The sequence below is a fragment of the Phoenix dactylifera genome, unplaced genomic scaffold (assembly GCF_009389715.1).
Source record: "Phoenix dactylifera cultivar Barhee BC4 unplaced genomic scaffold, palm_55x_up_171113_PBpolish2nd_filt_p 000847F, whole genome shotgun sequence".
NCBI classification, from domain to species: domain Eukaryota; kingdom Viridiplantae; phylum Streptophyta; class Magnoliopsida; order Arecales; family Arecaceae; genus Phoenix; species Phoenix dactylifera.
In genome coordinates this window covers 52,501-67,523 of record NW_024068211.1, presented here as the reverse complement: position 1 = coordinate 67,523, position 15,023 = coordinate 52,501, and the positions used below count along the sequence as shown (strand labels likewise).

The window sequence follows — 15,023 nt, the reverse complement described above, 5'->3', positions numbered from 1 at the left end:
TAAAGACATCTATGGAGGTGCTATAACATGTGTACTTTTATGTTTTTATGTAACTTTGAGAGGCTATTCAGTGGTGTACAATGCTAGTATTTATGCTTATAATTTTCATTTACTCATCGTGTCCCTCATGGTACGTTATTGAGAAGTAACATCTGCTATGCTGGCAATAGGATTAAATCGATTTTGGTGCCGATGGTGGCTCTTTGTGCAAAGCACATGCCTCTGAGGACCCCAAATTGATGAGTTTGGTGCTTATGAATATGTTCTTGTTATATATTTTTTCTTTGTTCACCAGGATTTAACATCAATTATTAGTTCAAATTGGCGACGCAAACCTATGACTGGACATTTTTGCTCTTGCAAGCACAAGTTTTCATTTTTTTAATAGTAATTCTAACATTCAGATGCAGTCTAGCGATAATGCTTATTTTTCTTGGTGATGGTTCCTCCTAGAGTATCAGTAGAAGAAAACTTGGATGATGTTCTAACACAAAATATGTTGTTGTGCACTACTTGGTTTTGATCTGGCTTTAGATCTGTTTGTTTTGTGCTCCTGGCTTTAGATTGAGCGACATCTGCTCTGACAGAAATTGTGCTTCGCAGAAACTTGACAACTAGCTTTGAAGGATCATGGCTAAGCACCATCCTGATCTTATCATGTGCCGGAAGCAGCCAGGGATTGCCATTGGTCGCTTGTGCGAGAAGTGTGATGGGAAGTGTGTCATTTGTGACTCATATGTGCGGCCTTGCACGCTTGTCCGTGTCTGCGATGAGTGCAATTACGGTTCATTTCAAGGTAGGTGTGTCATATGTGGAGGTGTTGGGATCTCCGATGCATACTACTGTAAAGAGTGCACGCAGCAGGAGAAAGATAGGGATGGCTGTCCAAAGATTGTAAATTTGGGGAGTGCCAAAACAGATCTTTTCTATGAACGTAAAAAATATGGTTTCAAGAAAAGATGATGGGATGCAGGCATTATCATAACAGTATGTTTTTGCTGATTGACTAGTAGTTTGTATGGGATAGAGTATTGCTTATGCCAGATAGATCTCACCATGCGTGTATTCAGTTGCGGTGATTAATGTAGCCTCTGAAGTTTTACCTTGAAAAAGAAAAATGTAGCCTTTTCCGGCAAACTTGAACGTAGGAGTGGATAAAACAGTATTTAGTGGATGCATTCGAAATTGATACTGATTATTCTTCCACCTTGAGTGAAATATTATGTGTTATTTAAGATGCTGCCACATTAGTTGCGACGGTATATTTCTTTTAATTCCTCTTTTTAATTCCCTTAAGTTAACCATCTTCCTATTAGCTATTTAAGAGCCTCCCTTCAAATATTGCAGCAGCATGAAACAAAAAGTAGAAGTCAGAACGTTATGACCAGATAGCTGCAAAATATCCCTTGCTGAGCTTTGGATTTGTTTTCATTGACTGCTTCCCCAGGCTTCCATTCTGCCGGGCAAACCTCTTCAGGTAGAGCATGAGAGCATAATGAAAAATTGCTAGACCTGCAATGCATTAAAAGCAAAAAAGGAAAAGGTCGAGCATAAGAGCAAGGAAAGGCTTGTATCGCTTCTCTAAAATTGAGCTGCATTAGGTGTTCGTCAATCATAGGATCCAGTTTGCCACATTAATGGACGACCTCTTAAATTGGTCGCCTTGAACTAAATGATACTCATCATCCATGTATCATGACAAGAGGGCCTACGATGTTTGTAGTGGAATAAACATGTACAGCATCTAAAACAAATATACTAACTAGATTATCAATCATTGATCATGTTGCCATGCATGTACATAGCTCATCCATGTCCCTTTGGTATTTTACCTGTAGTCTCCTCATGGTCTGATCAACTCTGCAGCCAATGGCAAGATTACGAGTAGTAGAGTGCCGAATGACTTCTTCCTTATCTATGATGAGTAAGTCGTCTTCGTAGTGCAATCTCCAGTCAAATAGAAAATCGTTGCCATGTAACAGGACTCGTTCCATCATTTTAAGTAATAAACAGAATAATGCAAGCAAGTTTCTTATGTGCTAACAACCTGACAAGAAACAAAATTCTTCTTCCAACAATCAAAATATGTCACACTACTATATTCATTGCTCCAGGAATTCCAAGTATAGAATTGTTGGCAGCAACGGTTATGTACTTGTTCACGACTTTCTTGCTCATTCTTTTTTCCTCCTTAATGCTGCTGCCTAATGCTTAAAGCAACGAAGATGCTCAGCTAAACCTTTAGATCATCTATATACTTGAACAGAGCAATAGCACTCTCCGTATTGAAACTATTACACGCCATAAGATTCAGAAAATTATAGCCTGAAAAGGAAACGATCTCTTAAACAAGTTGATGTACAAGCAGCAAGGGAATACACCACCAGTTAGTAGGGCTGCAAATGAACCAAGCTCTTCATGAACAGCTCAGGCTTGGCTTGATAATAGACTTGATTGGTCTTGTCTGTTTAGGAAATGAGCGAGGCTCAAACATCGTTAAAGACTGACTCTTAAATGAGCTGAGCCTGAAAAGTTGGGAAGAGAAACCAGGTCCATTGTAGTCCAACAATGGAAGAACTAACATATGTCAATCCGGCTAACTTACTAGTGAATCTGAAAACATGTGGTTTCCAGGAACAAAAGCACACCACTGTAATAGTTCACAAGTACAAGCACATCCAAATATCAACCTAAACCAATGATGTGGTAGCCAAGCGTAAAGAAGCAGCAATAATTTCACGTTCAAGTCTAGTCATGTTCAAAATGTAAATCTAGATGAGGTAAGTAAAGTAGAAGGATTACTTTATTGGTAAAAAAATAAAAAATTAATGGAGGACAATGCGAATATAGTAGATGGTAACTCCAAAGTGATTGTGTAGTCATCTCATCTAAATTAGCTGGATTTTTAACTCAGAATTCACTTCCAGAAAACAACTCAGCGAAACCAGATTATCTGAATAATTACATAGACTTTATTCAAAAAAGCACTCCGAGATAGAAGGCAACTTTCAATACGAAGTTCATATCTTTTCCTTCGGTTTAAGCAAATATAAATTCCCTTGCTCTGGACTGCTTGCCGCAAGTAGGCATTGGCAGCATTTCTGATTGTGATTGGAATCTCAGTTTTTCTGATCACCAAAATATAGCTTTATTTTCAGTTTTAGACCTTTCATTTTTCTTTTGTGTGCATATGTATTAATTTGTTTTTATGGCTCAGATTATGTAATCTAATCTATATTTTAAGGGTCTAGGTGATTTATGACATGGAAAATTAAGTTATAAGGGTCATGTAGCATCATTATAAGTTGTGGGATGCATTAGTTGTCTGGCCACTTAATCAAGAGAGAGGAAAGGAGAGAGCAATACATGGACAGAATTCCCATCTTCTTCGGGCATCCACATGTCTTGACAAGGCTTCCATCTCTCTCCTTAAATGTTCTTTAGACTGCCCCTTTGGAAAGGAAAATTTGATGTTCTCAAATACTTGTTTGTGGTTTTTTATGCTATATATGAATATAATTTTATCAAGAATGAGAAGACAAGATTCTTTTCTTTTCTTTTGATTAGGGTCATTTGTGCTATATATGAATATAATTTTATCAAAAATGAATAGAATTTTATTTCTGAGAGTCCATGCCCATAATGATAACCTATTTTTATGCTTAAGGAACAGTCTGCTAAGAGTTTCTTTAGGATAGAAGAGAGTCCATTCCTTTATTATTTAAATTAAATAACACTGAACTACAACAGTGCTTTTAAAAGGCTTTTTTTTGAAAAAAATCAAAATAACTCATGTGAACTACTTCAGGCTCTTAAAGATATTTATGTAATCATGTCGGTTTCATGATTTTGTAGCCTAGCTCTTACCATCCCCAAAGAGCAGCAGCAGCAGCAGCAGAACTTGTTCAGATCCTGAGCAGTGTGGTAGAAGACTACTTGGTTAAGAATGACTACTTGTGGGGGCTGTAAACAAATTTATATACTAGCATTACCTATCATGGTTAGTTTTGCTCTATCTTCTGAACCTCCAATCTGTGAATCTTTACCCTAGTCACTATTAAATTGCTTGCAGGACCAGGATTTTATTCCAGGAAAAATCTCCCACTAGGATCGAAATTCTTAAGGGATGACAAACAGTACTTGTCACGCCCCCGCCTCTGCGAGGCACGTGAGGCACCCAGTGCCCACGTGGGGGCCATATGAGGGGGGAACACGGGGCTCCCCTGCCACATATTGTCCGGTTCTGGGGTTTCACGCAAGCGTCCTTCACCCCTCCCCGGTTTTGTTTTCCACCCAAAACGCGTCTGCAGGATTAGGAGACACCCGCCTCATATGCCCAGGCTCTAGAACGAGTCTTTCCGATGTGGGACTATTGGGCCTCACACCCTTCCCACCATCGGACAAGAGCCGTCCTCGGCTCTGATACCAAATGTCACGCCCCCGCCTCTGCGAGGCACGTGAGGCACCCAGTGCCCACGTGGGGGCCATATGAGGGGGGAACACGGGGCTCCCCTGCCAGATATTGTCCGGTTCTGGGGTTTCACGCAAGCGTCCTTCACCCCTCCCCGGTTTTGTTTTCCACCCAAAACGCGTCTGCAGGATTAGGAGACACCCGCCTCATATGCCCAGGCTCTAGAACGAGTCTTTCCGATGTGGGACTATTGGGCCTCACACCCTTCCCACCATCGGACAAGAGCCGTCCTCGGCTCTGATACCAAATGTCACGCCCCCGCCTCTGCGAGGCACGTGAGGCACCCAGTGCCCACGTGGGGGCCATATGAGGGGGGAACACGGGGCTCCCCTGCCACATATTGTCCGGTTCTGGGGTTTCACGCAAGCGTCCTTCACCCCTCCCCGGTTTTGTTTTCCACCCAAAACGCGTCTGCAGGATTAGGAGACACCCGCCTCATATGCCCAGGCTCTAGAACGAGTCTTTCCGATGTGGGACTATTGGGCCTCACACCAAAATGTCACGCCCCCGCCTCTGCGAGGCATGTGAGGCACCTAGTGCCCACGTGGGGGCCACATGAGGGGGGAAACACGGGGCTCCCCTGCCAGATATTGTCCGGTTCTGGAGCTTCACGCAAGCGTCCTTCACCCCTCCCCGGTTTTGTTTTCCACCCAAAACGCGTCTGCAGGATTTGGAGACACCCGCCTCATATGCCCAGGCTCTGGAACGAGTCTTTCCGATGTGGGACTATTGGGCCTCACACCCTTCCCACCATCAGACAAGAGCCGTCCTCGGCTCTGATACCAAATAAATGTCACGCCCCAAATCTGGATCATGACACGGCCGTGCTATTGCTAACTTATGCACACAATAACACGAAGCCACATAAAATTTCATAATAAAAATAAATAGTTTCATTTACTAATGTCATAACATTAGTGAAGAAGTTGGAACAGTACAGAGCTTCTAAAATCTGATTATTACATAACATTTTCAATTACCCCAACCCTGAATAATATCAAGCTCCCTGCTCCTAGTGGTCTTAATCATCTGTAGGAAAAAAAGTAGATAAAAAGGTATGAGCTACACAGCTCAGTAAGTAACCAGGTACTATCTTATTGGATCAAGTACAATTATGCCAATGCAGTGATTAAAAAGCCAACAGTTGATGTAAAATAAAACATTTTATAGATGATATACACAAATCAGGTCATAAAGCAATGCATGTTCTATCCATAAAAATTCATAATCATGATAATGCAAGTCATATAAAAATATTGCCATTTATCCATACTTTATAAAACATACTCTCAGACGGATGTGCTGCTATGGTCACTATAATCCCGTGACAGGGCCTGTTAATCTTAGTCGACTAATTCTGTTATTCGTTACCAACTTTAAAAATGTCACGCCCCCGCCTCTGCGAGGCACGTGAGGCACCTAGTGCCCACATGGGGGCCACATGAGGGGGGAACACAGGGCTCCCCTGCCAGATATTGTCCGGTTCTGGGGCTTCACGCAAGCGTCCTTCACCCCTCCCCGGTTTTGTTTTCCACCCAAAACGCGTCTGCAGGATTAGGAGACACCCGCCTCATATGCCCAGGCTCTAGAACGAGTCTTTCCGATGTGGGACTATTGGGCCTCACACCCTTCCCACCATCGGACAAGAGCCGTCCTCGGCTCTGATACCAAATGTCACGCCCCCGCCTCTGCGAGGCACGTGAGGCACCTAGTGCCCACATGGGGGCCACATGAGGGGGGAACACAGGGCTCCCCTGCCAGATATTGTCCGGTTTTGGGGCTTCACGCAAGCGTCCTTCACCCCTCTCCGGTTTTGTTTTCCACCCAAAATGCGTCTGCAGGATTAGGAGACACCCGCCTCATATGCCCAGGCTCTAGAACGAGTCTTTCCGATGTGGGACTATTGGGCCTCACACCCTTCCCACCATCGGACAAGAGCCGTCCTCGGCTCTGATACCAAATGTCACGCCATATGAGCAGAACTATCCGACACATGATTTGGAGTTGGCAGCAGTGGTTTTTGCTCTGAAGATTTGGCGACATTATCTATATGGTGAGCCTTGTGAGGTTTTTACTGATCATAAAAGCCTAAAGTATATATTTACTCAGAAGGAATTAAACATGAGGCAAAGAAGATGGCTTGAGCTACTAAAAGATTATGATCTAAGCATCAAATATCATCCGGAAAAGGCTAATGTTGTGGCAGATGCTCTCAGTAGGAAGTCAGCAGTGGGCTCCATATCTTTGCTTACCACTCAGAAGCAGATTTTGAAAGATTTTGATATGATGCAGATCGAGGTGATTACCAAGGGTGCTGGAAGTATGTTGGCTAGTTTGTTGGTGCAACCTACCTTGATAGAAAGAATAAAAGCTGCTCAACAGACAGATGCACATTTATGTCAGCTTAGAAATGATGTGGAGAGAGGGTTACGACCCGAACTCCGAATCCACCCGGATGGTACTCTGCGTTTTGGCAGTAGATTATGTGTGCCCATGGATGCTGATCTAAAAAGAGAGATTCTGGAGGAAGCTCATCAGTCTCGTTTCTCTATTCATCCCGGCAGCACTAAAATGTATAGAGATTTACGAGAACATTTCTGGTGGAACGGCATGAAGAGAGAGATAGCAGGATTTGTAGCTCGGTGTTTGGTATGTCAGCAAGTAAAAGCTGAGCATCAGAGGCCGGCTGGTTTGCTAGAACCATTAGAGATTCCAGAGTGGAAATGGGAGCACATTACTATGGATTTTGTTACAGGGCTTCCGAGGACAGTAAGGAGGAATGATGCAGTATGGGTAATTGTTGATCGCCTCACGAAGTCAGCTCACTTTTTACCCTTTAGGGTTGGCACTTCACTTGACAGGCTGGCTCAGAGGTATATTGATGATATTGTGCGCTTACATGGGGTACCAGTAAGCATTATATCTGATCGGGACCCCCGCTTTGTATCTGAATTTTGGAGAAGCTTCCAGACTGCTATGGGCACTGATCTGAGACTCAGCATTGCTTATCACCCTCAGACTGATGGTCAGTCAGAGAGGACGATCCAGACCCTGGAGGATATGCTGCGGACTAGTACTGTTGATCTGAGAGGTTGCTGGGATGATCATATATCACTAGTGGAGTTTGCCTACAATAATAGTTATCATTCTAGCATCCAGATGGCACCTTATGAAGCCTTGTATGGAAGAAAATGTCGGTCTCCTCTACATTGGGATGATGTTGGAGAGAAGAAGTTGTTGGGCCCTGAATTAGTTCAGAGTGCTAGGGAGAAGATTCTACTGATCAGAAAAAGGCTCAAGGCAGCTCAAGATAGACAGAAAAGCTGGGCAGATAAGAAAAGAAGAGAAGTGAAATTTCAGGAGGGGGACTTTGTATTCTTAAAGGTTTCACCCTCGAAAGGTGTTACAAGATTTGGAAGACATAGTAAATTGAATCCTCGCTACATTGGACCCTTTGAGATTCTTTCCAGAGTAGGGGAGGTTGCTTACAAACTAGCTTTGCCACCAGAGTTATCCAGTGTGCATAATGTCTTTCACGTTTCTCTTCTACGGAGATACATTCCTGATCCCAGCCATATAGTACAGCACGAGCCCCTGCAGATTGATAGAGACCTGATTTATAAAGAGTATCCTATACGCATCATTGATCATAAGGAGCAGGTCCTGAGGCGACGTATCATCCCCTATGTGAAAGTTCAGTGGAGCAACCATTCGGAGAGAGAGGCCGCATGGGAACTTGAAGAGGATATGCGAGCGAGACATCCACAACTCTTTGACAATGCAGGTATGTAAATTTCGAGGACGAAATTTTAATAAGGAGGGGAGAATGTGATAACCGCCCCACTCCCAAGAGAAACGGAGGGGGGGGGGGCATTACACCGTCGTGCAGGCGTTACGATGGTGGGCAGTTACAACCGCCCGCCTTTCCCAGCAATCGGAGGCTTCAAGAAGCCTCGATCGGTGGGGAATTTCATCATCCTCTTCCCTCTTCTCCACTGTCTCTCTCTCACAAACCTTCACGGTTGGCAGGATCCGGTGTTAGACCCACGCCGTCGGAGCAGAGGGCTGCATCGTCGGAGTAGGAGACGAACGATCCCCTTCAAAGCAGGTAAAGCCCTTCTTCATTTATTTTTTAAGATCCAGCTTAGAGATAAAAAAAAAAGAATAAGAGAGATGAAGAGGGGGAGGCAGACCGCGGCTACCGAGGCTGCCATAGGCGCAGCTGGTGCCGTCGGCCCCAAGCCGACCCTCTCCCGAGCCTATTCCCCTTCACGGGAGAAGGAAGGGGGAGGAGAAGATAAAAAAAAAAAAAAAGACTTACCAGTGGGTGATCCGCAGCCGCAACCGCGTACGCCGGCCTCGGCCGTGGGCCGCGGGTCGTCGGCCGTGGGACGCGGGTCGCCGGCAGCGGGAGGCAGACGCGGCCGCGGGCCGCCGATGCGCCCCCGAGCACGACCACGGGCACGGCCGCGGGTGTGGCCGTGGGCGCCGCGGGCCGGCCGCCGGGCGCCATCGGCCGCTGCCCGTTCCTCCCGAGCTCGCCCTCCTCCCTCCATGGGAGAAGAAATGGGAAGAAAAGGGGGAAGGAGAAATCGGGAGAAGAGAAGAGGAGGAGAAGAAAAAGAAAGAAAAAAAAAAAAATGGGAGAAGAAGGTTCGGGAAGGAAGAAGGAAGAAGGAAGAAAAGAAAAAGAAGAAAAGAAGAAAAAGAAAAGAAGAAGAAAAGGAAAGGAAAGGAAAGAAAAAAAAAAAAAAAAGAAGTGAGAGACCCTTAACGGGTCCGACCTAACGGGTCTGATCCGGGTACGGATCCGAACCTGTTAGGCCCAAATAAAATAAAAAAAAAAGGGTTTAGCTAAATTTGATTAAAACCGAGCCCAGTCAGATTAGGCTAAGTCCGGACGAACCCAAACTATAAATTGGGTTAAATCCGAACCAAATTAAACCCAATTGAGTTGGATATGAACCTAATTAAGCTGAGTTAGTCTCAGCAGACCCAAATTGAATATGAATCAAGCCCAATTCAAAACCAGTTTAACTAAATTGAGACCGAATTGACTTTGGGCTGACCCTGACTCAAGCCTAGATGAGCCACATTGACCCTGGACCAAAATTAAACTTAATTGGACTTGAAATTGAGCCCAATAACATAATCAGAAGACCAAATTGACCCGATAGGGCTAGACCCAATCAGGAACCGAGCCCAATTCTTTAATTAAAGACCCAATTGACCTACGTGAACCCAATCTGGTTCTAAATCGAGGCCAAGGGCTCTAAATTAAATAAATTGGACTTGAGATCCAAGCAAGTAAATTCATGTTATGATAAATTAGAAAATTATGAAATAAATAGAGAATAATGTGACCCCTATGTGATTTATTTAGGTGATCAAGGATTTGTCACCCGGACGTAAGAAATTGGAAAGCATATTGCTGTAAGTAACCTTGGCACTGATCTTAAAGTTTTTAAATTACTGTTTATTCATCATTATGAAAATGTATTGCTTATGATATATTTTTCTCAAAACTAGGATCAAGTATATGATTGCATGTAATTCATTAATTTGATTAAAGAGCATCCTTCATGAATATTTGATGGTGTATGAGTTATGAAATTATGATTATGTTAGACTGTATGAAAAATGATATTTGAGGCATGTTTATGCATTTTAAATTATATAATGCCATTTATCATTTTCAAACCTATTTATGATGATTATGATTTATGAAAGAAAAAGAATATGATTTATGAACTCTCAGATAGCTATGACCACCTCTAGAAATAGAGGCCAGTCGACACCCTGGAGCTAGCATCCAAAGAATAACAGGCCCTCTGCCAACGGGTTAAAGTTGGTAACGAATAACAGAATTAGTCGACTAAGATTAACAGGCCCTGTCACGGGATTATAGTGACCATAGCAGCACATCCGTCTGAGAGTATGTTTTATAAAGTATGGATAAATGGCAATATTTTTATATGACTTGCATTATCATGATTATGAATTTTTATGGATAGAACATGCATTGCTTTATGACCTGATTTGTGTATATCATCTATAAAATGTTTTATTTTACATCAACTATTGGCTTTTTAATCACTGCATTGGCATAATTGTACTTGATCCAATAAGATAGTACCTGGTTACTTACTGAGCTGTGTAGCTCATACCTTTTTATCTACTTTTTTTCCTACAGATGATTAAGACCACTAGGAGCAGGGAGCTTGATGTTATTCAAGGTTGGGGTAATTGAAAATGTTATGTAATAATCAGATTTTAGAAGCTCTGTACTGTTCCAACTTCTTCACTAATGTTATGACATTAGTAAATGAAACTATTTATTTTTATTATGAAATTTTATGTGGCTTCGTGTTATTGTGTGCATAAGTTAGCAATAGCACGGCCGTGTCATGATCCAGATTTGGGGCGTGACATTTAGTGGTATCAGAGCCGAGGACGGCTCTTGTCCGATGGTGGGAAGGGTGTGAGGCCCAATAGTCCCACATCGGAAAGACTCGTTCCAGAGCCTGGGCATATGAGGCGGGTGTCTCCAAATCCTGCAGACGCGTTTTGGGTGGAAAACAAAATCGGGGAGGGGTGAAGGACGCTTGCGTGAAGCTCCAGAACCGGACAATATCTGGCAGGGGAGCCCCGTGTTTCCCCCTTCATGTGGCCCCCACGTGGGCACTAGGTGCCTCACGTGCCTCGCAGAGGTGGGGGCGTGACATTTCGTATCAGAGCCGAGGACGGCTCTTGTCCGATGGTGGGAAGGGTGTGAGGCCCAATAGTCCCACATCGGAAAGACTCGTTCTAGAGCCTGGGCATATGAGGCGGGTGTCTCCTAATCCTGCAGACGCGTTTTGGGTGGAAAACAAAACCGGGGAGGGGTGAAGGACGCTTGCGTGAAACCCCAGAACCGGACAATATGTGGCAGGGGAGCCCCGTGTTCCCCCCTCATATGGCCCCCACGTGGGCACTGGGTGCCTCACGTGCCTCGCAGAGGCGGGGGCGTGACATTTGGTATCAGAGCCAGGTTACGGCTCTTGTCCGATGGTGGGAAGGGTGTGAGGCCCAATAGTCCCACATCGGAAAGACTCGTTCCAGAGCCTGGGCATATGAGGCGGGTGTCTCCAAATCCTGCAGACGCGTTTTGGGTGGAAAACAAAACCGGGGAGGGGTGAAGGACGCTTGCGTGAAGCTCCAGAACCGGACAATATCTGGCAGGGGAGCCCCGTGTTCCCCCCTCATGTGGCCCCCACGTGGGCACTAGGTGCCTCACGTGCCTCGCAGAGGCGGGGGCGTGACATTTGGTATCAGAGCCGAGGACGGCTCTTGTCCGATGGTGGGAAGGGTGTGAGGCCCAATAGTCCCACATCGGAAAGACTCGTTCTAGAGCCTGGGCATATGAGGCGGGTGTCTCCTAATCCTGCAGACGCGTTTTGGGTGGAAAACAAAACCGGGGAGGGGTGAAGGACGCTTGCGTGAAGCCCCAGAACCGGACAATATCTGGCAGGGGAGCCCTGTGTTCCCCCCTCATGTGGCCCCCATGTGGGCACTAGGTGCCTCACGTGCCTCGCAGAGGCGGGGGCGTGACATTTGGTATCAGAGCCGAGGACGGCTCTTGTCCGATGGTGGGAAGGGTGTGAGGCCCAATAGTCCCACATCGGAAAGACTCGTTCTAGAGCCTGGGCATATGAGGCGGGTGTCTCCTAATCCTGCAGACGCGTTTTGGGTGGAAAACAAAACCGGGGAGGGGTGAAGGACGCTTGCGTGAAGCCCCAGAACCGGACAATATCTGGCAGGGGAGCCCTGTGTTCCCCCCTCATGTGGCCCCCATGTGGGCACTAGGTGCCTCACGTGCCTCGCAGAGGCGGGGGCGTGACATTTGGTATCAGAGCCGAGGACGGCTCTTGTCCGATGGTGGGAAGGGTGTGAGGCCCAATAGTCCCACATCGGAAAGACTCGTTCTAGAGCCTGGGCATATGAGGCGGGTGTCTCCTAATCCTGCAGACGCGTTTTGGGTGGAAAACAAAACCGGGGAGGGGTGAAGGACGCTTGCGTGAAGCCCCAGAACCGGACAATATCTGGCAGGGGAGCCCCGTGTTTCCCCCCTCATGTGGCCCCCACGTGGGCACTAGGTGCCTCACGTGCCTCGCAGAGGCGGGGGCGTGACAGTACTGAAGATTCGAACCCCGACCTCCAGCTTTAAGGGTGAGAGGTTGTACGACTGAGCTACATGTACAGGGACAACTTAGACCTTTTCTATCAATCAATTAGATCATATGGTCTACCATTCTGTACCGTATCAAGTTTCTTGGTAATTGTTGAGTCTACAACAAAAATCTAGCTGAAGACACTGAAGATCCCAATGGCATATGACATCTATTTATAAGTCAGGAACCTGCCTGTTAAGGGTCAGGAAAAGGATCTTCATTGTCAAACAGACACAAGGGTATTTTAGTCTACCCAAATTTGTCAGATTTAAACAATAAAAACAACAGCTATCTGAACCACAGACTTACCATCATGAGCTTTTGAACTCCACATCAACCTCCAGGCCCATATAGAGATCGAGGCATGTAAAGGTGCCATATCGAATAGGAAGATGCCTTCTTATCTGCCTTGTAGTGCTTCATAGAATGTTTTTTGCTATGCATGATTAAGCTACTCTACTAACAAGCATCAATGCTAAATGTACTCTAAATGGATCCATTTAAATATGAACTGGATAAAATGAAGTATGATCTTTTGGAAAGAAATTCTGAATGGTTATTAAATAATATACATGTTCCAATGAAATTCCACATATCTTTGACAATTTATTGTTAAGGTCGAAATCTTCTTCATTTGATATAGTCAAGGTTATGTTCTTCATCAACACTAGTCTTCTCTAAACAATCTAGTGTAACTTACATCAAGGTTCTCTTACTTTATCTTTCTGCCCGACGGAAAGCTAAACCTTTGACCTTACTAGGGAATCTAAACAACCAAAGGCTCATGCCTTCACCATCTTACCCCATCACCAAATCTTCTATTAAGACAACTCTAATTGTTACACCTGAGTAGGAGCCGACCAATGAAAGGCTGCCTCATGTCCACCAAATGATTTCTAACCAGCTCGAATTGAACCTAGTCTTTCAAAGCTCACCATGTGGTCCACCTCTTCATGGATGCTCAATAGCATAATGATCTCAACTAATCTAGTAGAAAATCGTTACACGCCAACCATCTTAACTGATCTAATAGAAGATCGGTACCCAACCAACCTAACAAGAGGTCGGTACATTCAAACCAACTTAACAGAAGAATCAGTACTCCACAATTGACCTAACGGAAAGTCGGTACACTCATAACTAATCTTTAACAAATTCTACTGGGCTCCCTTTATAAATATGACCACTTTGAGAGAACCCAGGGGAAGCTAAGAAGAGGAGGGGGCGCTTGATCTATTGCACTGATCTCCCTACTCTCTCTCTCTCTCTCTCTCTCTCTCTCTCTCTCTCTAATTTCTCTATTTTTGTTGAGATCTTTGCTTGACTTAAGTATCGGAGGGTCTCTCATTGGATATTTATCAGCAAGAGGACTTTCTTCCTGTTTCAATTTGGACCCAGTGCCGTCTAGCCTACCTTCGTAGACTTGCAGAGAGTGCTTGCCAACGCACTCCAGCTGGAGCGATAGGATCTCAAGTATCTCCAGCCATTTCCTCATCTCTTTGCTTGAATCATCTCAGATCTCAGCGGCAACACTAATGTTACCTCTATTTTCTACAGAATTCTAGCCCCATTAGTCTAAGCATACATTTGCATACTCTACAATGTGTACTAGCTCATTCTAGGTCCCATGTTATTTGCAGGTCTTGTAGTTTGCAATAGTCGTTTTATATGGAGGGATCCTCTTTATTGCCAAGGTGGTCTTCAATTCAACATCCTTCTGAATATAACCAAGAGGGTAGGAATGTGGATGAGGCTTAGTCTGCAACCCCAACTTTTACACCAAATTTTCAGAGATGAGGTTTTTCTAGCTTTCAGGATCTATAATAGTCTCGATGATACTCTATTTCACTTGGATCTTCAAGCGAAAGACTTTTTCTCGCATATCTAGATCTGTCTTAGTTGTTGTCTCTAGTTTCCTCACCATCAAGCTCAATTTAAAGTCAGTTTGCTTAAGTTCGGGTAGCTCCTCAACAATTTAACATTGAGAACCACTTTTTCCTTCTTCGTGGAATTCTCATCCTTCTGCATCTTTCTCTTTGGTTGTAACTTGGGATGAAGCTTCTAATACTTCACCTTGGTGTGTCCATTGAGGTTACAGTGATCAAAGTAATTTTTCTGTTCGTGTTGGCTTGCTTCTTGCCTTGCTCCCCCTCCTAATCTAGATTTCCACCCTTTTCTCTGAATTTGTCGCTCTTTTTGCCTTCCCTAGGCCGATGCTTCACCTCAATCCCCATGGCATTCATGTTGGCTTCGCTAATGTCTTTAACTTTGAAGAGTTTCAGCTCCTTTTGAATGCTCTTGTGGAGACCTTCGACGTACTTCATGAAAACTGCATGATTGTC

General features: G+C 44.6%; 1 protein-coding gene across 1 annotated transcript; it reads left to right on the top strand.

The window, feature by feature from the left end:
• The first annotated feature begins 604 nt into the window (after window positions 1-604).
• Window positions 605-1,218, top strand: LOC103721411 (PHD finger-like domain-containing protein 5A). Its single transcript, XM_008811610.4, has one exon. It carries the CDS (start codon window positions 631-633, stop codon window positions 961-963), a length of 333 nt encoding a protein of 110 aa, XP_008809832.1. The 5' UTR covers window positions 605-630; the 3' UTR covers window positions 964-1,218.
• The last annotated feature ends 13,805 nt before the right edge of the window (window positions 1,219-15,023 follow it).

Excerpts from the sequence above, each read along its gene's own strand:
- LOC103721411 (XM_008811610.4), top strand. The coding sequence starts at position 631 with ATGGCTAAGCACCATCCTGATCTTATCATGTGCCGGAAGCAGCCAGGG.